The 27,045-nt window shown below is 38.9% G+C and overlaps 1 protein-coding gene across 9 annotated transcripts in view; it reads right to left on the bottom strand.

The window, feature by feature from the left end:
- NSD2 (nuclear receptor binding SET domain protein 2) overlaps positions 1-27,045 on the bottom strand; it is a 98,234-nt gene that overhangs the window by 8,080 nt on the left and 63,109 nt on the right. For 7 of the 9 annotated variants that reach the window (XM_038136732.1, XM_038136736.1, XM_038136733.1 and 4 more), the window contains 13 exons: positions 26,072-26,216; positions 24,970-25,047; positions 23,419-23,537; positions 21,252-21,356; positions 19,955-20,036; positions 18,853-18,977; positions 6,000-6,131; positions 4,839-4,962; positions 3,655-3,855; positions 2,779-2,958; positions 1,581-1,737; positions 639-844; positions 63-166 (listed from right to left, as the gene is read on the bottom strand). In XM_038136732.1, coding sequence (XP_037992660.1) covers positions 63-166; positions 639-844; positions 1,581-1,737; positions 2,779-2,958; positions 3,655-3,855; positions 4,839-4,962; positions 6,000-6,131; positions 18,853-18,977; positions 19,955-20,036; positions 21,252-21,356; positions 23,419-23,537; positions 24,970-25,047; positions 26,072-26,216 — 1,758 coding nt within the window. Of the gene's footprint in view, positions 1-62; positions 167-638; positions 845-1,580; positions 1,738-2,778; positions 2,959-3,654; positions 3,856-4,838; positions 4,963-5,999; positions 6,132-18,852; positions 18,978-19,954; positions 20,037-21,251; positions 21,357-21,441; positions 23,538-24,969; positions 25,048-26,071; positions 26,217-27,045 lie in introns of those variants that run through there. The other 2 variants (XM_038136738.1, XM_038136740.1) reach the window with 2 other exon arrangements.

Below are 27,045 nucleotides of genomic sequence, written 5' to 3'. Positions count from 1 at the left end.
CAACCTGACCCTATCTCACTGCTCAGCTCAAACCTTTGAGTACCCATTTCCTCAAACTTTACCTTGATATGTTTGTATGGTGGAGGTTTACGCTCACTCTCCTGGGTTTCTTTGGCTTCTCGCTGTAGTTTTATTTCTCGAAATCGAGTTTCAGCTTCTTGCAAAGCTGGAAAAGATTGCAGCATCAACAGAAATGCCAGAAAGAGGATTACTCCCCTCCAAACTCAGCTGCTCATTCCCATGTGTGTTAAAACAAAGCATTGTCTACTTCTTAGTCCCATCATTTAATTTTCTTGCAAACAATGCTTCTGGAGTGTTACTGTTCTTAACAGATGTATTAATTCTACTCTTTCAGTCTCCCAGTCTGAGGGAGTCTGAAAGAGTCTACTCTCTTAGTCCTTCTTTTTAACTTTCCAGAAAGTAAAAATCATCAGATAAAATTGCAGTTAGATGCCAGTCTTTTACAAGACATTAAAACAATGTTTTCATGCAAAGACAGTAATAGTGAGTGTTGCCCAGGACACCACAAATTTCTTTAATTCAATACTGTAAAACAAAATTTCAAAACCAAGGCTATGTGTGAAGAAAGCAAAGCATGCATATCCCAGGGTTATTTTTGTTTACTTTTAGCTGCGTACCATTTTTGAAGACTTTTCCAATTCCTTTGATCCCTTGGTATCTACTCCCTCTGTCTCCCTCCATGTAAGGGAACACCCGTGCTTGGTGCGTCCAATAGTAATCCTTAGAACCAAAGAAAAACACAGGAAATTCTCCGATTTCATGCTTCATTTTCTGGATATTTGGGGGAACGTTTTTCGGATGGCAAACTTCTGCAGGCCACCATCTAGCACAGAAGTACAAATAAAAAAATACAGCATTTTAGTCAAGCTCTTTCTGCAAGAGACAGTTTAACAAAATCACTCCAAACAGCAGTAACTGATTATTATTTCCAAGATCCCAGAGGATTCAAAATTCTTTTGTCCCCTCTCTTAGTAGAGAGTGAGAGAAGACTAGAAAAGGAAAGCCTGATACTCAGAACTGTGGGACTTCACCTGCCTGCAAGGTAAGCACACACACAGGACTCCCTGTGTCTGGGTAGCAAAACCATCATCTTTACAAGACCTGCAAGTATTGTAATTATCAAATATCAAGGGAAGGTTGATAACAGCTATTAATGTTTCATGGATAACCCCCAGCGACCTCTGTCTCACTCAGATCTCATCAAAGTGTGAAACACCAACAACCTGAGTGACCGATGTCCCAGCCTGTGAGGGAGTAATTTCGCCAGTTACCAGTGACACCAATTTTTTGGCAGAGATCTCTGACACAAACAGGGGTTGAAGGCTCCTACACTGGAGGCAGAAGTCAGAAGACTCGAGGAGTCCTGTATGGGTAATGCCTTGGCCAGGAGCAACGGCAAAGCTGCAAGTCTTTGAACCTGAAGCTTGCAAGGAGGTGAGGTTCCCAGTTCAGAGAGGAGTCAGAAATCAGTGCGCAGCAAGGCTGGCCGACAGGAGCAACCAGTTACATGATCCTTTATTAAACAAGCCAGTAAAACAACACAAATTCCTTCATCAGACCTGTAATTTCCCAGTTTAACCCAAATAATATCCTGGAAATGGAGCTTCTTGCCCGCCCTGCAGTCATTGCAGTACCAGCTCCCGTCTGGCATTTCGATGTTTAAGCAGTCAGGGTGAAAGGCTGCTGGGCAGGACTCGCAGCACAGCAAACTCCCACCTGCACAGACACAGACAAAGGAAAAAAGGTTGGAAAACATCAAGAACAAAGTACAAATTTTGCTTTCCAGACAAGACAGACACACATGTGGTAGGTTCAATTAGAAAATAAATAGTTAAAACATGCTGACCCTCAGCAACAAATACACACATCACTTAGCTGGGTACAGCAGCCAAAAGTCCTGACTAATCTGAATGCCTGGCAGACTCAGGTTAGTAACACATGCAAAATAACAAGCAAGCTGGTGATAAAAACGCCAGAATAATGCACAAATTATAATTACTTTGCTGTACTTTAATGACTACAATATGTTTAACAGAGTTTTAATATATATTAACATTTCTATGTAAGAAAAATTGTAACCACAACAGATTTCTCTTATGATTTTGGGGTTTTTTTCCCCCCTCGGGGGGCAGAAGGAATAAGGTTGTTAGTTTGTTCCACGAATTATCAAATGGAAAGTTGGCTGCAGCTTAAAAGCTGCTACGCTGCATGTTAATTTGTTAACAAATCAGGTAAAGTTTCACTGCTACAAGTTTAATCAGCACTATGCATTTTGTGGTTGTCAATAAGGAACAGATTTATTGTACAAGATAAAACAAAACACCCTTAATTAGTGCCAAACCCAGCAACAACTAATACTGATTCAATTTGCAGTCTGCTGCTAAACTAAAAGCAACTCTTAAAATATTTATGGTGTAATATTACATATTAGCAATAAAGAAACACAAAAAGCTTTAGTACATTAACACAGGGGAAAGGACAGAAAAATATTCATTAGTGTCTCTTGTAAAGAATTAACCGGGCTTCTGGCTGTTGGATAAAGCCCAAGTAAAAACATTCTTTAATAAATTATTTCTGAAAAAATTTATGAAGCAGCATAAGCCAACTTCACATTATAGCATAAGCTAACAAAGCCCAACTTAATATGCCACATTTCTAGAGATTTGCTGTGAAGAGATTAGAAAAACAACTCTTGAGCTGAAGAACAAAACGCTTTGAGGCCGCACTTCTGACGGAGATCCCTCCGCAGTCCTTTACCTTTGGAGCACACAAAGCACCAGCTGACATTGACATGGGCGTGGTGGCTTTTCCCCTTCATGGCAGTGAAGTGGTTGGTGCACACGATGCTGTTGGAGGCGATGACGGCGCATCCTGCCGCGATACAAACGTCCCCGGCGTGGTACGCGACGGGGCAGCGCACGCAGCGCATCATCTTCCCTGCAAAGCACCAACTCACAGGTCACCCTGGGGCACAGCTGGCGTGTGTGGCAAAGCACAGCACTGCTGAGGCACTCTGGGACAAAACTGACTCGTCGTTTCAGCAAAAAAGAGGTGCTGAGACACCCTCTACACACACACACACACACACACACACAGAACCCCAGCCGTTGTGTTTGCAACGCTTGCGTATTTGCAACAATGCTGAATTTATAAAGGTTATTTTTACACCCAATTTAAAGCTTTAATTATGCATATCGGGGTAGACATGAGTCTTTCTGAGTCATGTAATTTGGTCTGCAAATGTTGCCCAAAGCAAAAAACCTGCACAGAATCAAAATGTCTCCATATTCATCGAGCCCTGCTGCAGTGTTTGTACGTTCTCAGGTCCTGCCCTCACTGCTTTGCCTCTCTCCTCATCACCTATACATTCTAGATTTCATTCTCTCTTGTGAAGAAAACATGGTTAACCACGGTTAACTGAAAGCTAGTTAAAAAAAAACACAAACAAGGTAAATACTAAAGCTGACTTAAACTTACTCCATTACAACTTTTTAAAAAATTCTGAATGAATTGATAGTCCATTTATGCCTAACAAAACTGCAGCTAGCAGCTCTCAAATGAACACATTCTTTGCCTTAACACACCACAAATAAAATGAATTCATCAGCCATAAAAAACATAAAGTGAAACTACCTTTTGAAATTCGTGGATGTGAGGGGTTACTAACATGACAACTGAGGCAGCTGTGGAGAGGACACCGAAACCCCCTGTTCTCGAACACAGTGAGATGAAATTTTTTCACACAAGCTTCATGGTAGAATTTGCCACAGTGAGACACAACACAGCGTTTCACATCTGCCTTTCTCTCCTTACACACGAAACAGGTGTGCACACCTAGTGGCAAAATGATAAACAGAATGTCATATCCAAACACGTGAATTTTAAACACCTCTCTCATGCATTTATGTTATGCATGAGGGAATTGCTTTTGTGCTGTGGAGGAGGTTTTTTTCAACAAATCAATTGCATTACTTGATGCAGCAATCTATTTCCCTTAGCTCTTTAGTATTAAATACTGATCTGCTCAGATACAAATAAAGTAAAGCAAACCCCTTTGCAGTTGAAGCGTACACAACAACACCCAAAGCCTCACCAATCTGATTTTATGTTCTTATTTGTAAGGCTCAGTATGCCAGGACAAGTAGGAATTTTTAGTTTTCAAATTTTTTTAAACCAATGGAATAGGATCTGTGGTCCTCAGAAATCTGAAGCAGGACCACAAATCAAAGACAACTATCCTCTAATCTTTTTTCTTTATTTTGAAGCAGCAGTTCCAACAAGGTTTACTGCATGTACTGAAATGAGCTTATGAGCAAGAACACAAATCTTATGTAAAGTTTTGAGATTAAGAACTTCCAAGCAGTTATTACAGGATTAAAAGCAAATGAAATTAATAGCAATAAGGTAGTCTTTTAACAGGAAAAGCAAAAGACTGATACGGACACACAAAGGACTGAAAAAGAACTTAAAACATTTCATTCTCTGCTCTTTTTTCTATGATTTCTTAAGTCATTGTGACAGACTTTAAACCTCATCTCTAATTGTACTCAGAAAGCAAATAATCTGCAGTTATTAAGGCAATGGAATTCTGATTAAATTAGCCACAGTGCAAGAGAGTTCTCACTGGAAACAGGGCAAACTTTGTAAAATGTGGCATACTTAGTGGTACTCTATGGACTCCCACCCTGTCACATCCCAAAGGTAAGTAAGGGTTCTCTGAGGACACCTACTCTGTCCAGGAGGATATCCTAGATCAATATATGGGAAAACTATAACTTTTTTTTTTTCTTTTAATTAATAGAAAGGGACAAACTTGCCTGATGTACATTCACTACAAATGAATTTTCCTGCTGGTCTTCCAGAGAGCCCAAGGCAGCTTACATGAAAAGCTCGATAGCAAAGTCCTTCACACAGCAGGAGATCACCTGTTTTTTCACACAGCTTTTACAACACAAAGGCATTGAATGTTAAAGAAAAGTTCATATGTGGAAAAATAACTGTTTTCTTTATTCCTTTTCATATACTGCTCCTCAAAATAACTTTTCCCATTGTTGAAATCAAATTTAACAAGTGAAATATAATTTTACAAGCATCGTCACATGCCCTGGCTTTAAGTTGAACCAGGTAACAGAATCATTAAACCACTAGAAATATCCCTCTCAGACAATGGTTCAGGAGTAAATACAACCTGACAGAAAAAAAGGAATAGACAAAAAAAGCTGTAAGAAATATTCCCTGAGCACACTGATGCATCTGAGTAGGGTTAAAAAGCATCCTTCCTTTCCTTTTCCTTGGCAAAAGGGAATCAGTCCAGCTGGCACAATGATACCTCTATGTCTCAGTGGTTAGCAGTGACACATGCATAACTAAAAATGAACCCAACAACAGTGCCGGCAGAATTTAAGGATTACCCAACATTTACAGACAGATACAACCTCATTCCCACTATGTACAAAAAATGGAAATGTAACTGCTTGCCCAGCCTCACAGAAACAAATTTCATCTGGAGGATTTTTCATAGCCTAAGAGCCCTTCTAGAACGGTTTGAAGAAAGGCTTCTGCTTCCAGTGGCTTCCTGCCTGCACACCACAGCAGGGCAGTGCTGCCATCTCTGCTGCAGGCAGAGCACAAACCCCACTGGGCTGGGCTTCCTCCTCTGTGCTAACAGAGAAACCAGCAACTCTTCTGCATCATCTGACCAGTCACCTGGCAACACTCCTGTGCTTCTTCTGAGCTACAAATTATGCTTATCTTACAGACCTGGAAACTCAAGCAGAAAGGCTAAGTCATTTACTGGAGGTCAAGAAAAAAATAATTAGGTATTAAGAATCCCATTTACTGCCATGGCAACCTCATCACTAACAGACATCTCAGACACACATGATCAACCTGTTTGTGGCCTAATATTGTCATTTTCGTATTTAAAAAGACCTTTTCTAGGAAAGCTCAGGAAACACAGCCCAGCTAACGTCTCTCACCTGACACACATATTCTTTTTTTGTTCCCACTCCTCTCTCAGATTTTTTGGATGATATAGACACTTCAGTCTGAGTCTCATCAGCACTTTCATAGGGGGACTCTGAGCGCTCATCTCCTTGGCCATCAGAGATCTGAAGATTAAACATAGGTGTTAGAGAAAGCAGGCACAGATGGGCAGCTTAGCACAGCATCAGAACTGATGGAAGCACACACACTGCAACTCAGACTAGCAGGTTTAGGCACACTCTTCTGGTTTTGTTTCCCCCACCTTCAAAAAAAACCACCTCGATTAAAACCAGAATATGCATTTGTGGAAGTCTCTTCAAAAGGATTATACAACAATCCCCCTCAGCAGCAGCCAAAACAGAACACCAGAACTTTGCAATATGGCATTTTATTTGTACTCAGTTCTATAATACAGTTAGCAAGAAGTGCCTAGCCATAACACAGGGATATCTTCAAATCCCTTGAATAAAGTCTGAGCATGTGATTTATGAGAGAGCAACAGTCAATTTTTAAAAAGAAACTTGGTAAACTCCAAGCTGCAAAGTCTCTGACCTAAATATTCTCCAAGGAAGTGTGAACAGCATATAGAAGAGAGGAAGAAAAGAACAAGCAGCTCTCAATATGTTTAAGGAACATTAGAGTCAACAATGAACTCAAAATACTACAGAAGACAGCCTAGTTATGGATAAATCTCAAATAACAGATCTAGATGTAATAAATATGGGGTGTTTTTAAAAATAGTTGTAATTTACTCAAAAAAACCACATCCTAAGTAATATATTTAAAACAAAATACAGGGTAGTTTTCAGTTCAATAGAATTTAAGGAGGTTAACAGACAACCAAGTCATTTGTCTCATCTCACATTACACCAGAAGATGCAGAATTTCATGCTGCTGCCCCCAGATGATACTCAGTGAGTTGTGCCTCACTAAGTACATTCTCCAAGAGAGGATCACAATTTGGAATTGCAAAAGGAAGCCTTCATTTCTTTTTCAGCTCATTCTAATGGTTATTCACACATACCATCAAAAGGACTGCCTCCTGTCCCTACTGGGCTGTCTAACTGCAGCTCACAGTTGATGATGCCTTCTCCAGGCATTTCAGCTACATTTAAAGTCCCCTGGAAGCAGACATTTTCCTCCTGTGGAAGCATGCTGCAATTAAGCCTGTTTCAATCCTTTTTGTTCCACCCTCTAATTTTCTCCCTCGGGGACATTTTCCAGCATATAGACCATTTTAGTGGGGTTTCTCTAACCCTTTTCTGTGCTTTAAAAAGGTTGTTGAAAAATCAAGCATGAGAACTGGAGGCAACAACCCATTACAAGTCTTGTAAGTACCGTGTCCAAAGCAAGCACACATGATACCACTCTTCTCCACTTCTGTTCTGCTGTGCAAGAATCTCCCCAAGCCTCTTCAATACCCTGAAAGTCACTCTAAATTGCTGTGCTGGTTAAGAGATCATTTTTGCCAATAGCCACTTGTCAGGACACAGACACCCCACTTCATATGAAGAATTTGTTCTCTGTTCTCAGACACAGAATCTCCTATTTATCTACAGCAAACCACCTTTTTCTAAAAATGGCCCAGCTACGTGCTGGAGACAGCTACATGCAACCTCCTCATCAACCAATCCATGTAATGTGCAAATTTATTAGAGATTATTATTTTGAAATCAGAAAGAAAAATGTAAGACCAAAGCAGGCTTAGATTTAGTTTTTATAAAATCCCTCTAGAAACATTGGTTTTGAGTGATTAATTCTCACTGCTGCTGCCAGCTAACTTGCATTCCTCCATTTAACATTTGCTTTCCTTGATCATGTCTAAAAATATTTTTAAAATTAGATCAGACTGACAGCTGTTGCTTGCTTGGTGGGGTTTTTTCCCCACATTACTTGCAAGGGTAGAAATTTATTTCCTCTGTGCAAATTCATACTTCCACTTCACCCAGGAAAATTTCTACAACTGGAGTGATTTGAAGATTCTGCCCAACCATTTCATAAGTGGTTAAAAGAAACTGCAGGTAAAATCATTGCTTTGCTCAGGCAATGAACAGGCAATAACCAGGAAATCTCTGTCTCCTGGAAGGAGCTGTGAAATAGTGAACTGCAAAATTCTTGCTGGGAAGGGGCAGTTAAAGGAAGGCAGCGTGGGAGCATGGCAGAAACACAAACCCAATTTCCCTTATGGTTTAAGTAAACTTACACACATGCTCATTTCTGTTTAAACTATTCCCACAGAAACATTAATTAGTGGCACACTGCTCTAACATTTTTAGTAGCTCATTATGTTCTTGTTTGAACTAGCCAGAATTAGTCATGGTTAGAAAAGAAAAAAGGAAAAATAAGCTGGAAGGTCTTAGATCTGCATTTCTTTTCCACTTAAAAACAAAACAGAACAAAACAAAGCAAAGCAAAACAGGCAGTCTTGTTGTAACCTGACACTGGGCTTCCCACCTTTTCCCCACAAAATACCTAAACCCAGAGAAACCCCATCTGTGCAGCACCCCCTGAGTTAACACAGTCTTCCCAGCAGCAAAAACCACAGAGCCTGGTCCTTGAGGAAGGGACTCTTCTTCCCCCAGCTCACTGCTTTTGAAAACACAGCAGAGAAACAGAACATAGCCAGAGATAAATATATTCAGTTCAGAGAATGAGTCAAAGCAATGTTTCCCAAGATTTTCCTTGGTTTATACACTCTGTTCAACCAAAGAATGCAGACCTCTATATGGAAAGGGAACCTTATTGGCAGAAGGCAGTTTTTCAGAATCCCCCTAGATATGGGTGACAAAATCCCAGCCATTTGTGAACCTCAGGCTGACATCAATTCTCCTACAGAACAGAGATTTCACCGCCTCGGAATGAATCCATCAGCCCTTTATTTAAATGAAATGGTTACTGAGCCAAAAAAAGGAGCACTGCTGGCAAGAATCAAACCCAACATCACAAATGCAACCACAAAAGCCAAATTCTATCAGCCCATTTCAAGAGAAGACTTGGCAATTTACATCCACCTACAAATTATTGCCAGGTTTCAAGCACAAATACCAACACATGGAGCACGAACAAAATACCCTCAGTTCATCAACTGAATGGCTGCCAGGCTGAGAGTATCTTTCAAAATCTCTCCTTTGCAGCTGTCAGGAGTCTCACACCCTTTACAAATCAAATGCTCTACTAAGCACCAGTTTTGTATTGCACGGACAAGAGCGGATAGCTGCTCACGGCTGTCTCAACTCCTGTGAGTGACTCCATGCACAAGCAGCTCAGTGACACATCCCTGGGCCTGGAGCAGGCTGCAGGATGCACCTCTTCATCCTTGCCACCACGACCAGAGGTTTAACCATCCTCTCCAACAGCCATAATCCATGCACAGCTCACACACACCTCACTAGCAGATTTCATAGTTTAGGGCCCTAATGAAGGGGAAGGGTAGCAAATTTCCTGTCATTAGAAAGGGATGTGTTTCTTTAGGATGATTTAATTGGACCCTTCTTTGTATCTTGCAGGTGTAACACTAACCACCAGACCTCTCTGAGGAAAGCTCCCTCTAGGAAGAGAATTGGAACTCAACATCTCAGCCCCTGCAGTTTGCCCAGAATAGCCAATGGAAATATCAGGGAAGTAAAAGAGCATCTGTTCCTTGAGGCCTGTGGAGAAGAGGCTGAGCCAACCCTTCATCCAGTGTTTCTCAGAAATCACTTAGAACCTAAGAGAAGAACAGCATGAAGTGGTTGGGAAAACTGCACTTGTACCCCAGCAAGCTGTAGCAGCCCTAACAGGTTCTGATTCATCTGGGGGACACTGAGCTTTGCAATTAAAATACATGTGGATTGAAACAGTCACTAAGTAAAGATGATTTACAAGAAGATTGCTCGAAATCAGCTCATGCTGACGTGACACAGCCACCTCTGCAATGAAACATAACACTCCTGTGGAAGTTTTTAACAGTTCACATACCAGAGCCCAAAACACAGCCTTCAATACAAATATGGACAGGTTTGGGGGGCTTCTTACTTTACTTGTTAAGTTACAAATATACATCTTTCCCTTGTAATCATACCAGAGCTTGTCTTGTCCTTACTTTTGTAATATAATCCTCCCAGCAAAGAAAATGGTATATAATTAACTCTTCTGAAATTCAGGCCAGGGTTCAAAGTAATCAACCTTTAGATTAGTGGCAACATGTGTTAATTGGCAATTTGTAGCTATTTTATTCTGCCTTACATTTGGAGTAATTTCTTATTTCTCATAAAGGCAAAGGACTGTTTTAAGGAGCATAAATTTAGGTGGAAAAAAGCCAAGGCTATTCACTTCAGGCTTGTAGCAAGTGCCAAGTTTCTGCACTGAAATTGTACCTGAGCTCTGCCATCATTTCCTCTTCAGCAGTTACTGCTGCTGTGACATGGAGGACACCCTTCCTCTGCTGAAGGAAGGATCAGTGCAAGCACCATCAGCCTTCACATACTGCACATCCGTCAGGCTTCCCTTCAGTCACTGAACAGCAACATTATTTTGTGAGGACTGGCCTGTAGAGGCTTTCACACTTCACTGCCTGAACACCGAGCAAGAGCGGTATTTCAGAAATCAAATGCAGCTCCTTCTACTGGAAATGCTGCACCTGCACACACAAGTGAGAAAAAGGGAGGGAAACAGCCTAAAAACCAATTCATGCTCTTCATGTGGGGCAGGCCAGAACTGACTTCAGGGGTTAGTGAGGTTCTAAATACCATTACCACTCTCAGAAATGACCATTTTCCCATGAGGCTCCCAAGGCAATCCTTCCTTTCCCATGTGTCTCAGTTATTATTCACTGCTTACACACATAAAACTCAAAAGGGAACACATTACTGCATTTTTCCAAGTTCCCCATAGCTTTATTATTGAAAAAATATTTAACTACCAAGTCAAACTGGGACAAAGTTTTGGCATCTCTGTAAATTCTTTGTGTTTAGTATTGTATTTTTACCCATCAAAAGACAGAAATTGTAGCAATGGGTCATTAAACAAGTGGGTTTAGTCATCTCAAGATATTTTGAGCATACATTTTATACTAGTACTGTATTTTTGGAACAGTTACTCAGGTCCACAACAGTACAGGGATCAGCATATAAAGACTTCAAATCCCCCAAAGTATTTTTCATTTTCTTTTGAACTATATGCTAAAATTCCCTGTTCACAATAACCAAAAGAAGTGCTTAAGGGATTCTTTCAGACAAACATCAACCTATTTTTAGAAAGACTATGTAACAATGCCTGTAAAAGCCATCTTCAGTATGAATTCATAACTGAATGAACACGCTTTGCATACTGCAATATTTGATGTATAAAGCCAGATTACATCAGCAAGCATTGCTGAACACTGGGTAACTGTTTAATTGCTCAGTCTAAGGATGATATTTACTTTTTCTTCCTGCTTCCTGGACTGCTTTTGCCTGTTATGTGCTAAAGGGACCTACACGTGCATACAGATGCAAGGACTGTTGGTGGAATAATGGAGTTTCCCTGGCATGGTTATATTGAGTAAATAAGTGTTTGGTTTTCACAGAGGTTGCCAAGCAGGCTTAGAGGAGGAAATGTGTGCAACTCTACACAACAGTTACAATAACACAGCACACTCGGGCATTGAGAGGAATGAAACTGAGTCAGCTATGTGCATTTTCTGAGTTTATATATTTATATTCTTAATTTTGTCTTTTGTCTGAAGCACTCTAAAATGATTCGAGGGGGGCAGGCAGGAAGTCAATTTGACAGAAGACTCTCTACACAGATTTTGTGTACAAAATCAGTGCTCAGTGTTTTCCTCCTGCAAGACTTCCTCCAGCTGTAACACGAGTCCTGCAGCTGCAACACGGAGCCCCGAGTTAACTGCACAGCTCACTGCACCACCAATTAAAGGTGAAAGGACAAGCACTAATGCAGGGAAACGATTCTCACAGTACATCTAAATACTGAATCCAGGTCTACTACAATTTTTAAAGCATTTTTTACAAGCAGGTACCTGATTCCAGGCTCAGCCACACACCTCGGCAGAAATGCAAGGCAATTCTTCATTCCCTCTGGCTTTTTACAAAGAAGAGTTAAATGCTAGCTGGTATGTACACTCAGCTTGCATATTTCTAGAACCACGTGGGTGAGCTTTGCAAATGGTATTGTTCCTTTCACATCTGGCTGGCTGAAATGTCACTTACTAAAAAAAAAAAAAGGTAGTGACATATTCTCAGCTGGCATCCAATCATATTGATACATGATATAAGCTGTGAAAGGACAGACTGGAATTTAAAAATTCAAATCATGCTGTGGTTCAAAGAAGCAGATGAAGTCAAACACAGATGTAGACATTTGCTCCACCCACTTGAATAAAAAAAAATTTTTTTCTCCACTTAAAATTGTCTCCTTCCGTTCAGACAGCTCCAAAATCAGAGTAAATACCAGAGCCAGCACAATCACTGCTCTGTAATTTCAAAGAAAAAAAGGTTCAGAAATTCTAGGTCTGAAAATAAAGTGTCTGTACTCATGCAATCTGGAGCCTGGGAATTTAAGAAGTTATGACAGTAAGAACAAAAAAAAAAATGCAAACATTCTGCTTGGTCAGCTGGTGACCTGGCTATTAATTGTGCCTTTTGTTTTAGATTTAGGATTTCATTTTCAACAGCTGATCTAAGAAAGCATCCTTGCTGGCTCAGTGTTATCCTAGGAGGTGGGGAGGGGGTCATGGTGTGTCTTTTTTTCTTCCCTTGAAGTACTTCCTGGCTAAAGACTGTCCTAAAGGACCAGCATCAATATCTGCTAAAGCAAAAACGTCTGTTTCATGGAGCAGAATCAAGTCCCAAATACTATTCACTGTGTGTTGGCAACTGCAGACTGAACATCAGCACTTCTGTGCACATCAGCTTCCCTGGGACTTCCCCTCTCCTAGATCCAATTCACACAAGGTTTTCCTGCCATGCTTGAAGGCTCAAAACAAATTTGGAAATTCAGATTGAAGAAGTTGTTAGCATTTGAGCATCTATGGTGCCTACACTGGAACAGGCTCCAACAGTTGCTACTCCACCAGTCACACACCTCTTTAGACTTTTCCAGCTACCAAAGTGCAATTTTTGTCCAAAAAAATTTCTTCAAAAAAATCACTTGATCAATTCACTCTGTCTAATAAAAGCCCTTCTTGTATTACTCACATATGCTTGTGTAACAGCCTTCTTAAGCCTTAAGAATACAGGTTTTGGTCTTAGTCATTCAAGACAACGATGTTCTTCTGTCACGTTCTGTTTAAGCAGCAACAAAAACAACTGAAAGGCAAATTTTCTGAGATCCAAAGAAGGCAACCCCTCCCACTTCCCACTGGTTCACTTGAGCATCACTTGCTTTATAATGCAGGCTGTAGGACATCAAAAGGAAACACACCCCACTATGTACACTTAACTCAGAGCTAGGGCTATATAAAATGAAAACAAAGCATGGCAGGAAATGATTTCCTCCTGCTTGCTTGGCAGGCAAGTCTCCTCCAGGGCAGGAGCAGCACGATCCATAAAAGAAAGGGCCCACAAAGAGTGACCTGCACCTTTTACAGGGATGTCCTAAGCAACATCCCCTCAGGTCACCTGCCATGATATATATCACGACCATATGATATTAACATACCATATACAAAAGATACACAGCACCTTTTCACAGGCAATTAAAGAGGCACATCTTCATGAGCTCTGAATGCTGTTGCCCATTAAGTTTCACTTTCCTTAACACTCAGGACACAGCTACAATCTCAGACTTCCTGACAAGACTTTAGAGTCAGTGATTTCCACACCACAGTCCCTCAGGAGGAAGTGGGCTGGGCTGGCTAACAGCTCTCTCTACAAAGCTTGGAGGATGCATGTTCTGATAAATAAACTCTTCCATCTTTCCAACAGATAAACGTCAACTGCATTTTTTTTTTCTTATTAACAAAATCTGAGCAGCTAGAGGCTTGGGTTTGTTTTGGTTTTTTTTTTTACTCTAAGAGCAACTTATGTAAGAGTAAGTCAATAAGCAACATACAAACAGGTCAGGCTGTATTCAAAAGACCATCTATCGTGCACCCACACAGAGACAGAAAAACTGACAGAGCCAATTGAGTTACAGTTAACATTTCCTTTATTTCATATAAGAATTCCTGAACTGAATGAAGAGTGATATTTTGGCCCATACTGCTAGACTAGATAAATTCTTTAAGTATGCGGTGCCACAGTGTACACAGTACTATAATAGCAAAAAAAAGACAGCCTGGGACAAGTTTCATTTTTATTATTAGCAGGAGTTAGACGTTTCAGATAAGGATATTATGCATTTCTGAATTTGCCTGGAAAGTTAATTAAAACTATGAGAACATTTTAAAACAGTATAAAATTGCCTACAGATACTCATGGTACTTTGGTAGGGGATGCAGAATAAAAACCTACATCATGTAAACATTCAGTTAACAGATTCTCTGCACTCTGAAGGCTAAGTAACACACAAGAGAAGAATAAGTACACAAGAAACTTAATTTTCTACACAGAATGTGCTGTCAAAGAACAAAAGTGAAGCTTTGAACTTTTTTCCACATGAAAATAGAACCATTGTAACAAAACTGTATGGTCTGGTGGGTGATGCAGGTCATGTAAAATGTTAGAGGCTTTAGCAGAGGTTTAGCAAGGATCAAGTCCAACTACTTGCAGTGTTCCATAAAAATGTATCCCTGACTGTTTTCTGGGGGAAAAAAAATCATAGGCATACAGAAACAAACACAGGAAACAACTGTCTGCTAAGTCACAGGATGTAAGGTGGCACTATATATTAAGTTATCCTTAAGCAATGTTTAGAAGAGAGAATTATATTTGCAGGAAGCTTGAATTAAATGCTAGAAGCACAGTGACTTTGTTTAACAACCTGCAAGGTCAACAGCAACTGCTTTTTCTTAAGATCAGTAGTTTGTTTAAAATAACATGAACTCCCTTCTTCCTTCCTGTTCTTAGGATCAAAAAGTCAGTTATTTTCACCTTCAGTAAGAGTTTTTAGTTGCATATTTTAGGACAACTAGACTCCAGGGTTGATAAATGGAGCTAATGTACTTTTTGAGTTGCAAGCTGTGCATGTCTCATGACTGCCTCCTCAAGCAAACACCTTACCTTTTAAGAGCTGTACATGTTTTCTCCTTTGTGTATACATGCTAATGCCCATTAAAAATGCAGATAAATGAAATCTGTCTCAAATCAGTAATGGGAAAAAAAATCCACTATTTAACATGAAGACAAAGAGCATTAAGGCTTGCATTATTATATTTTGCATTGCTAGGCCTTGGAAACACAAGAATTTGTAGCTATAGCCAGGAACTGAGCTTGTTTTGACACTGGTTGTTACAGAAGGAAAGAAGAATTCCTCTAAGGAAGATGTGATGAAATTAAAATAAAAGCACCTCTTCAAATCTTTCCCAGGCTTCTTTAAGCTGCCATCTGCTGGCCAGCTCAGCTTGAGGGTGTGATGAATGACAGGCTGGCTAACTTAGAGAGTATCACATGTGCTTTATTTTGTCCTCTCTTAGGAAAAGTTACAGTTTCTTTGACAAAGTCTGTAAGTAGTACCTACTGTCTGCACGATACTTTGACACTTATCTGCTGTCAACAAATTCATCCAGTTTAATGAAGCCAGACAATAATCACAAAAATTGATTGAAAAGCTAAAGCAGATATGTTTCATGCAAACACACCAAGTGTGCCAATAATCCAGCAGTAATGGTAATGTAAAGTCTTTTTTATTTATTAAAAAAATACTGATTACACTCTTACTGGCACCTACTACATTATTGGGGGGTGGAGGGCCAAGGTAAAAAAAGAAATTAAAATACACCATCTGCATCTCTTCTCACAAATATGTGCTTTTGGATGCTTACACCAAGTCTTACACCATAGCCAGTAAAAAACTACGCCGAGCTTTTGCAGACTCCAAAGTGTTGAGTATCTTTTTCACATCTGGCCCTACCAGTTGCTCATTAAGAATTTCATTTCAACAAAATCATATTTCACATAAGTGACTTGAGTCAAGTGCCTAGAAGTAAAATTATTTTGTTTCAAAATTAAACGCAGGTATGAAATTCATTTATTCCCATATAAACACTTCACTGCTTCTGTCCACCCCTCTTAAAACAACTTCAAAGCCCAATTTTTTAAAGGGAGTGAACCTTTAATCTCTAATATGTCACATCTATAAATCTGTTTGAACAATCCACACTCCCACTCTTATTTCCCTCCCAAAGTAATTTATCAACTGAAAATTTGGCCTCGCCTGATTTTATAGTATTTCAAATAAACCCCATTTAAAAAAATATCCCCTAATAACAACAAAAAGCATTCAAAATATTTTTTTAAATGTCAAATAAGATGCATCTTTCAAACAAGAAAGAACTGAGCACATCTTTCCTAGAACCTGGTTGTAAAGGACAAACATTTAAGGGGTGTGTAGCTAACAACAGTTCTTGACAAATAACAGTCACATCCAGGTTCCATTCTGGAACAAGCTGTTCACAAAGAGTATGGGAGAAAAAAAAAAGGAGAAGGGAAAAAAAAAAAAGACCAGAATCCTCATATATACACCTTGTGGAGATGTATGTGCTTGTAGAATACACAGAATTTTTCCTGTACTTGTTAAGAGAGCACCTAAACCAACACTTAGAAGTATTATAGTGAACACAGAAATGTGAAAGTTAATCATTAAATCTATTTAAAGTTGAGAAGAATTACATCCTACTCAATAAGCTGTGCAAGGCTTTCACCATTACCTGACTGTATTTATTTTTAAAAAAACTTTCCCTTAATACTGGGAAAGTTTCTCTCCAGATGAATGCTCTCAGGATACACACATATTTAGCTGTTTAGACAAGTGCTAAATAAAACCACAAAAGGGGAACAAGTTTTTAAGAGCCACCCACACAATCCAGAATTTCTGTCTTTCCTTGTTTTGTAGAGCAGGTCAATATTAATTTCTGAAACACGTGCCTGACATTTTTGTTTTATTTAACAGCAGAAATATATCTAATATAGGAAACAAACTGGGCCCAATCCTTAGTTGGTCCAAGTTCAGGTCAGTGTGGCTTTAACCAATCCAAGGATTTAGTCCATTAATCTACTTCCCCCTGCACCCAGTCCCCCAAAATTATTTAACAAGGTGTGTTTTCTGTTATGCTGTTTGGGACTTTTTTTTTTAGTATTTTAACCCTTTGAAAACAATTAATTAACTTTCTAGTTTGTGTATCTGTGTTCTGTGAGCAGTGTATGAAGTTAATTTTTCTCAGACCTTTAACTGTTCACAGTAGCTGAGTAAATCAGTGCTAAGTTTTAGAATTTCCATCTCAGCCATATGTAAGATAAAACCACATCCTTTCTTACATATGAACCATTATGTTACAACCCAAAATCCTACAAAAGAGAGTCTTTTGTTAAGAAAGACTTCTGGATAATTCATTTTATAATCATAATCTTGAGAAAGAGAAGAATCTTTCTTCTGAGTGAACAATATTTAGAGATGGATATTTTAGCCAAAACCCCCCAGATTTTTCCTTAAACTAGTCTGGTTGAATAGAGAGCCCCAAATAGACCATTACACAGCAAGTCCCACCAGCAAAGCCAATCCAGCAGAAGCTGGTAAGCCAAAAGATGGGAGTCTCTCAACTGAGAAAACAAAATAAATATTACTTTACTTGGCTGCTGCTATGGACATTATTTCTTGTGGGACCTCCTTTGCTTATTTTATTGGGGTACAGGAGGGAGCATTTACTGAGGTTTTTTAGTCAAAATGTTTTTCCAGTTACAGTTAAGATATACAGCCATTAACATGCAATCTTTTTTCCCCTACCCAAAGGTAAACTGTTTACTGAACATTGCCTAGATATTTTAACTGCATTCATTACAGCACCTCATGCATTTGTTAGGGGAGATGAAAGTCTCTAGGAGAGCTGGAAGCCCTATTCCCTTGTTAGCAGGCAAGTATTTTCTCTACAGTTTTTGTAACACAGACTGGGTGAAGCTGTTGTCTATGGATATTTTACTAAATCCTAGCAACTATGGATCCAAACCCACCTGCAAAACAGCATGCATACTTCACCCTCATGCTGCCACTCTTTGGCTGATTGGTTTTAACAGTGTAGATGACTTGGGGAATGGTTTAATGGATTGTATGAATACACTTCTGGTACATACATTTCATTTATTGTATGTCAACTGAGAAGAATTACAGTTCCAAATTTGCAGAGCTAAGACTATAATTAGCAAGTATCAAAAAGATACATCCTTCACTGCCTGGTAAACTCTACTGGGGTTGGAACTATTTGCATCACAGAGAAATAGCACTAAAACAGCCTGAAAACTAATTTGAGTTAAAAGGGGCTCTGCTCAGAAGACCGTCCAGTTCTAGATCAAACAGAGGATTAGGAAATTTGCTTCGATATAAAAGCTATGGCAACATGACAATATTGAGTTACATAATGTAACTAATGTAGTACACTTACATAAAAATCTGTAGAAGAAAATACAGAACACACTGGCATTTTACTTTGCCTCTAAGAGAAGGTTACAATTCTAAAACGTTGTTGGTAAATACATTAAAAACCACAATAATATCTCGACGTCCCCAAAGCAGACGTTGGTGTTACAATAAATGATTTGCAATGCACACGGTAACAGGTTTCACAGAGGCCAAAACTGTAACTTGTCTAGAGCACCAACGTTAGAGAATTCGCCTTTGAGTTTTGCTTTTTTTTTTTTTTTTTTTGTTTTAAACAAGATTCACACCTGATAATTTCTGTAATTAAATGGCTGTGTGCAAACACCACTTTTTTTTTACCTCATTCTCAGTTAAGGAAGCTGAAGGAGATGAACTCTTGCTAAAAGCAAGAGTTGAAGATTCTGCTGCTGAAGCCCGATTTCGCTTCTTCAGAGGTTTACATGCATCAGACAGATTTTTCGTTGCTGTAAAATAATTTTGGTTTACAAAGTGAAGTTTGGAACTTTAAAATGTTATCTCCCTGAAGCCATTTAAAATATTCCTTCAGATACAGGAAGGAATTATTTGGGTAAGTCTTGTGGGCACCTACATAGGACTGAGTGAACATGAAGCTTCTGAAGCCATGTATTTTGGCTTGATTTTAAAAATAAAGGTCTCCATTAATCAAATACGTGCTAAATGTTTTCCCAAATTTTTATAGTCTCATTTCTATTAAAATCAAAGTATCTCGTGACTTAAGACCTCTTTAAAGCAGAGGTAGCAGTTATATGAGAATGCCTATGTGAGCTCATCATAATCTGAGTACCACTAACACTCTGTTAAGAGAGAATTTATATACAGGAGCCAAGTACCACACATTAGCCATGGCACATCACCACTTCTACACCATGCAGGACTTGCTGAAGCTCGCTTGCCTTTGGCAAATCACTGTAACACCTGCAGAGACAGGCTCTGGTAGCAGTTACCTTCAACTTGAGCATCATTAACAAGTCTGACTTTGGTGTTTTGATCCAAGGCTCTACAGAATTCCCTCTCATGCTCCACACTGCCTCCCATCAAGCACAACGTGGGAGGACTAAAACCCCAAAGCACCGCTGACACTGACGGCCACTGCTCTTGTTTTACTGGGCCAGTGCAGGGGGCAAAGGGGAGCAGCAGGGTTTGTTCCCTGCTCGCCAAGACCTGGGGGGCACCAGCTTTAATCTGGTGCCATCCCACGGGGAACTTGTGAACTGCTGCTCTGAGTCAGCAATGCACAATTTCAGTCCAGGATCGAGCTGCAGGAGGGCAGTGAAGGAACAGGGCTCCCCCCCGGCTGCGGCACAGTGCCTGCAACTGCTCGCTGAGTCAGCAGAATTTAGCCGGCTGCCTCGGACAACCTGGGCATTGTAAAAGTATTTAATTGAAAAAGTTACATGAAAACTTATTCTGACCACATTACCTGACTGGTTCTTTTGTGAAGAGGAGGTTTCTGTGACCTTAGAAGAGTTTGTTTTTGCTGTTTTGTCATTGCTTGTCTCCCTCTGTCACAAAAAAAAATATGAAAAAATAAAAAAACTCCTAATTTATGAGTGGTTGGATACAACTGGCAAATAGTTCTGGATTTATGTTATTAAAAAGAAAGTGTCTTTACAAATATCTGAATGGTACTGTAGTTAAACTAGCCCCACTTAAATGAATTTTAGAAGTCATTTACAGCACAGGGCACAAACCCATAAACAAATGAGAAATATTAAAGAACACAGTACTTCAGCATCCCACTTATCCATCCCAAATTCAGCATATCAAAAGGGGGAGTGCTATACACAAAACTTGTAAATTATCCTTACTATTCTTTGTACAAACTGGCCAAATAAAGACCTTTAATTATTAAAGGTAAATTGCAGAATTAGAATAGAAATTTGAGAGTAAACCCTGTGCAGAAATCTAAGTCTCAGAGAGGCTTGCTTCCAACTCCACAACTTATAGCAGTGCCATTTTTAAAATTACTATGGTTAAGATTGTTTCAGCATTTCCAAAATAAAACCACTATTTTCAAGGGAGAATGAACAGCACCTAAATTTGCTCCAGATTGAGAATTCATGATTAAAAGTTTATGCCAAAAAGAGGGGAAGTTTTTGTCAAATCTTTGTCAAAATTAAGACATTGCTCCTTACATATGCCACTATTTTTTTCCATTTCCTATGTTACAAATTCATTCAAATCACTAAAGCTGTAGCCTAAAATACTTAACCATGTCATGCTTGCCTGATTAATAAGCACAACTCTATTGACCAGAAAGCTTTACACACATTTCCAATGCTTTACATGCTTTTTCACAGTCTTCATCTGACCATCAGTTTTACCAAAGATGCGCAGGTGAACGCCTCAAAGGCCAGGGAACTGATTTCCTTTGTAAAAATCAACACAAATGGCTACAGAGGTGCCATGCTGTGCTTTTACTGAGCTCTAAGCTGCCCTACCACCAATGCCACCAGAGGCTCCCACTACGGGTTTGCTAAGATTACTTCTTAGTAAAAAGTAATGAAAAATGAAAGAAAAGAGGGGGTCAGGAGGATGGTGCCTGACTCTTTTCCGTGGTGCCCAGTGACAAGACAAGGAGTAATGGCCATAAACTAAACCACACAAAGTTCCACCTCAGCATGAGGGAGATTTCTTTACTTTGGGGTGGCAGAGCATTGGAACAGTTGCCCACAGAGGTCGTGGAGTCTCCATCTCTGGAGACATTCCAAACCCACCTGGACACATTCCTGTGTAACCTGCTCTAGATGACCCTGTCTTGGCAGGGGGATTGGACTGGATGATTTCCAGAGGCCCCTTCCAATCCTAAGGCTTCTGTGATTCTGTGAAAATGTACAGGATAGTTCATTCTTAAATTTAAAGCACACTTTACAGAACCCCCGTTTTGTTAATGTGCATTTTATATACATCATCAAAGCAACAGCAAACAAATTAGTTTTTCAAAACCTCCATATGGGCACTTATGGCTTGGTTACTTTATGTGAAAACATTCTGATTTTGTAAATAAGAATTAAGGACAAAGGGAGAGCATAACCCACAACTCTTGTGCAAGAAGTAAAATGTCATGAAATCAAAGCTCCTCCTATCCAAAATTATTGTACCTAAAGCCTGCAGGTAAAATGGGAGTAGCAGAAAGAAGGTGTATGGTTAGTGTTTGCTTTTTTGAATCATTACATAGACATTTTCACTGTCATTCACTGGATGTTCTACTAAGCAGCAGCATATACAGCTGCCAGTGCCTTGGGAAAAAGAAAGAGAGAATTCCTAAAACAAACTATAAACCATATCTGACCTTTCTGTGGAGCACAACCCTGCTATATGCATTCAGAGTTTCCAAACCACCTAATATTTACAAACATCAAACCCCTTGTAAGCAGTTCTGATAAACTGACCAGAGAGAGAACAACATTTTTTAAATGCACATTATAAAGTCAGGGGTATTCATACCCATTAGTGCTATGAATATTATGGGAATCATTCATCTCATTTAGTGATTTGTTTTCCTGCTGGCATATTCACATGTGTGTCACAGCACCAAATATACCAGAACCTCTCAGGCATGAACTATACTGCAACCACCTTTCATCCTGCTTGTGGGAATGCAGATAATTGTAGGGTACAAATGCTGGTGGGACAGGAAAGTACCTTTAGAACAGTCAAATCAAGGACTTTATAGGAGGAATTAATTATAATAAGTAAACTTCATTATTCCATGCATCTAATGTTTATAGTATATTCAAATCAATCAGACAAGTTTAAAAAGGTTTGAAAAACTTCTCCTAGAAAGTCACATGAATATGCAATGACTAACCCATTCCAGCAAGAAGTGCAAAAACCAGTTTTGGCCCTTCTTTCTCCAGAGGTAACAACATTAAGAATTATCTCTGTCCCTTGCTAATCAGCTCATTAAGTCTATCTGAAATTCTCTTTTTTTTTAATATTAAACTCTAAGACAACAAGTTGTCTTAATATCCACAATATCAACAGAAGTAGCAAAATAACCAGCCCACCAAACAAACTGACACCTACAAATAAGACCTCCACAACTCATTAAAAAAATAAATCTACTACCTTTCCTTCTCTTAGCTTGTTTCATTTCATTGCTGTACACCACTGAAATTCTGAGCTTAGGTCTATGGTACTCACAGTACGGTATGATACTGCAATAAAACACCTGAACACATGTGAGAGCTAAGCTTTCCACACAAGTAAAACCCATGGAATCCACTGCTCTACATGCATGACTAAATAAACCTGTGCCTGAGTCTCCACAAGGTTTGTGCTGTGTCCACATACATAGTGACCTGTGTAAGGAAAATTCTCATTCTCACAAGCAAGCTAACCAGAAAAGGAGCCTGAAATTTGTGTGATAAATAAACTTTTCCTGCAGAAATATAAATTTACTGCAGTCTCCTAACCCCAAAAAAGGGTCAGCATGCCACTCTGAAGTGTCCTATAGCCTTCCTGTTTGTGAAAAGTAGTCTTTCTGTTTTGCTTTACTTGCTTTCCTCTCTTCGGACTTAAAGTCAGAAGATACTGGCTAAAGATATTTCTTTTACATTCCGGTAGAACTAACTCTAAATCAGGAGGAAAGACAAAGAACTACAGAGCATAACAACACAGAGAGGTCATGCCTCCCTCTGCACATTCCTTTGGGAAACAGTTTAAGTAGCAAGTGCAACTTGTCATACCTGCATCCTCAGAACCAAAGGAAAAATCCCACAGTGGTAAGCTCACATGGAGCTCTGAATATTGACAACAGTTTGGTATGATATATGGACATTTCTTTTTTAATCCTGAAAATGGAAATGCTGACAAACTTAACTACAGCAATGTGACTGGTGCTGCTATAAATCAACCCCAACAAACCAATGACATAATTACCTTCCGATTATTCTGTTTATCCATCCTGAGTCTTTTCCTAGGTGCTTCCTGAACTTCAAAATCTTCTGTAGGCTCCTTTGTCCTCTTTTTTTGGTTTCTTTTATTTCCATGTAAATTACCTTGGGATGGGGGATGGGGGAAACTCACATGAAAAATAATCTAAAACTTACTTTGAAATTATTTGAACTGATCTAGTTATTTAAGGTACTTTTCTTTCAGTCATTATTTTTAAAACATGGTTAAATATTAACACAGTTTGATGACCTCTTAATGCTTAGGGTCTGGTTTCTGGGGCTGAAGACTAACTCTAGAACAAATCTAAATCAACTACTTCATACTCAAGTTGTTTTACAAAGATGAGTCTACCTGTACAAGCACTGGTTTAAGATCTGAATGTTACTGCCCAACATTTATTTCATATCATCAGACTGCATGTGATTGAGCTGTACAGCTTCTAACTCTCCTGCCACTTTGTAACAGTGCCTTTCCACTAAAATGACTTTCTAAGTCTCCTCCTTAAGCCTGCTTTAAGTGGTGACATCTATTATGGGGCCTCTGCAAAAGACAGGATATCACCAACTGTACAGATTAATTCTCTTTCTGGTATGGCAATTCCAGACTCTAACAAGCTGACTGTATTTTACATGAGACCATAAGATCCCCTTGCCTTTATGAACCAGAATCCTATGAACAGAACCACACTGGCCATTTTAGACCACCAAGTTATTTATGTATTTAGATGGTTGTTCACTGTAAAGTTCAAGCAGCTGCTAAATACAAAAGGTCAGTGAGTAATCTACATACCCCTGCCAAAGGTTCCACTATTGTCTGCACCTCAAAAAGATAGATGAGGGTTTGGGAAGTGGTCTGTTTCATCAAGATGAAATGACAACATAATCAGACTCTCAAGTACTCTCTAGTTTATGAAGCTACAGAGTATTATTAGTATGAAAATTGCAAGCTCCAGGGGCACAAATATGTTAACTGAAAATTGCCCTACAGCTACAAGCATTCTATTCCAGTGGGAACAAATGTCTAAATATTAAAAATATAGCAACTTGAAAATATGGATCATTTTCAAATTTACGTTCTTATCTAAACAATCTAGGACATATTCTGTGATCCAACTGAATCCACAAAGCAGACTGAAATGGCTCCAGGAGAACCTGCTACTTACAAAAAGCCAGCAAAAGAAATCCCACAACATTCTTCCAAGTTTAAGATAAGAAGATTTGAGATGGGGAACAAGTGAACTGACATATTTTCATCTGTAGGTAACTATAAATGTACACAATATATGTACTAGAAACACCTGGTACAGGTACAATTTCAATTACATTTCTTGCAATATGACACTGAGGAAGGTGAACAAAATTCAGCACTACAGTGTTAAGATATTTAATTTGGGCTCCATTAAAGTTCTAATGTCAAAGAAGACAACATCTGAGATAAAATAAAGAGATTATGATACGTGGGCGATTACATAAAAAAATACACTCAACAGCTACTTATAATGATGAGCTATTTGCACAGAACACAAATTTCAATTACTTCTGGATCTTGATCTCCTTTTAGGTGAGTCTTGAAACACTTTACGTTTGGCCTCTCCAATATTCTTCAATGATGAACCTTGAGAGATACAGAACGTGTTTTTTTTTTAAACTGATATCCAAATATTTAACACTTAAAATTTAAAGTTAAAAACTTTTCAATTTTCCACAAAATGATGTTATTTCACACACACACACAGATAGTTAACAAAACTGACTGCCATTTTTATACAAGTTTTTCCAAGTCTCACAAACTTTCAAACACTCCCTCTCATTCTTGTCATTGCCCAAAGCAGCACCTGTTGGCTTCTAATACTTCCATATAAGTCTTCTTACAGTGCTGTGCAGCTATTTAAATTTGAAAAAATGATAGCTAGTTAAATTTGATAAAGTTCATGCAAATGGCAAACTATCTTCTTCCTCCTCCTTTCTCAAGTAAGCGACTCCAAACCCCCTCAAATATTTTGGAAAACAATCAAGACTGTTCATCAAAAAGAAATACCAGAAAAAAGCAACAAAAATACAAGGAGAAAAAAATAAAGTATTTGCAAACTTGCACAAAGTCCTAAAATCCTTGAGTAGCACAATAAAATGCCAAATGGCTGAAGGGTACAGAATAAAGTCTGGAATTGCTCTTCCTGAGTTGATGATGATGTGAAGTAATACACTTTAGGCATATGTGAAGAAAAGGTGTAGCACTGATTAATTTTTTAAAACCATTTCTAACTGTTCTATAAAAACAACATCTCAAATTTTACTAGCAGTTAACACTTCATCTTCCCTTCCCACCATCCACTTGTAACAAGCAGTGGATGCAATGGCAGCTGCTTATGGGCAGAAGAAGAATGAGAAATCAGCAATGTCTAAACAGCAGAAGTTTTACATATAACAACTTTTCAGAACAATGAGCAAGAAATGTAGACTTCATGGGTTGCGTTTATTGTAACCATTGGCATTCCTTTGCTATTGGCACAAACACCAAGAATTAAAACTGGAAAACAGTGAAAGCTGTTTTCCCTACAGGGTCTCAAATATGTGCTTAGTTTAACGCCACTATGTATATCAAATTTAGTTAGAGTACACTAGCACAGTTTTACGTTTACCAGAGTCTTCTTCAGATTTGGGAGAGGTCACTATGGCAAACTTTGTGTTATAGCGAGCTTTCTGTTTTTCACTAAGCATGTTCCACTGCGATTCCAGCAGCTCTTCAATCTCCTCACTTGAAGCATCTGGATGTTCAGCAACCACCTACACATGCAGAAATAGGGTTGAATTAAAAAAAAGTGACCATTGGAAAGAATGGTGTACACACTTCCATCACTTTGGAAAACCGGATAGAACAATATCTAATATTTCTGCTGTAGACAGAACTAGAATAAAACCTACTGTATCCAGTTTTGCTTTGAATAACCACTGCTCTCTCTGTCTTTAAAGAAAAAAATTGTCTAGCTTATTCAGAAGTATTAAGACTAATTTTGGAATTATCAATTTGCCTTTTGCCATTCAAAAAATGGAGTAAGTATAAATCTTGTCCGGCGGTCATTAAAAAAAAAAAGGGTATTGTTTCTCAGTGAAGTTTAAATATAGATCCACAAATGACAGGCCAGCAATACTGGAATATACACTTGCCTAGAAAGAAATCCATCAATTCAGAGCAAAACTCATTAATCACAGAACTCAGCACACCTAACTCAGCAGAGATTTACATAAGTTAGCATCTGATGTAACATTTTCCTGCACTGATTCATCATTTTTGTATTATGCATATGAACACTAGGAATGCACAAGCTGTGCATCTTTTTTAACGTTATAAGCAGGACACATAATAACCATCAACATGGAGTTTAACAGAGTTTCTAGAAGTATATTCAAAAACAACAACAAAAATATCCAGCATTAAAAAGAAAGAAAAAATCCTCCCAAACTCCTTCACTATACCCCTACTTCTACTTAAGGAAAATCAGATTTGATTAATTATACAAGTCAGAAAACTCTACGCTTTTACAGAAACGAAACACTAAGTTTAAAAACAATCCTTCTCATCTTATTACCCAGCATTCCCCAAAATCCCATCTGA

The sequence above is a fragment of the Motacilla alba genome, chromosome 4, assembly GCF_015832195.1.
Source record: "Motacilla alba alba isolate MOTALB_02 chromosome 4, Motacilla_alba_V1.0_pri, whole genome shotgun sequence".
NCBI classification, from domain to species: domain Eukaryota; kingdom Metazoa; phylum Chordata; class Aves; order Passeriformes; family Motacillidae; genus Motacilla; species Motacilla alba.
The sequence above is the reverse complement of the archived record's forward strand: the minus strand, read 5'-3'. Positions and strand labels throughout refer to the sequence as shown.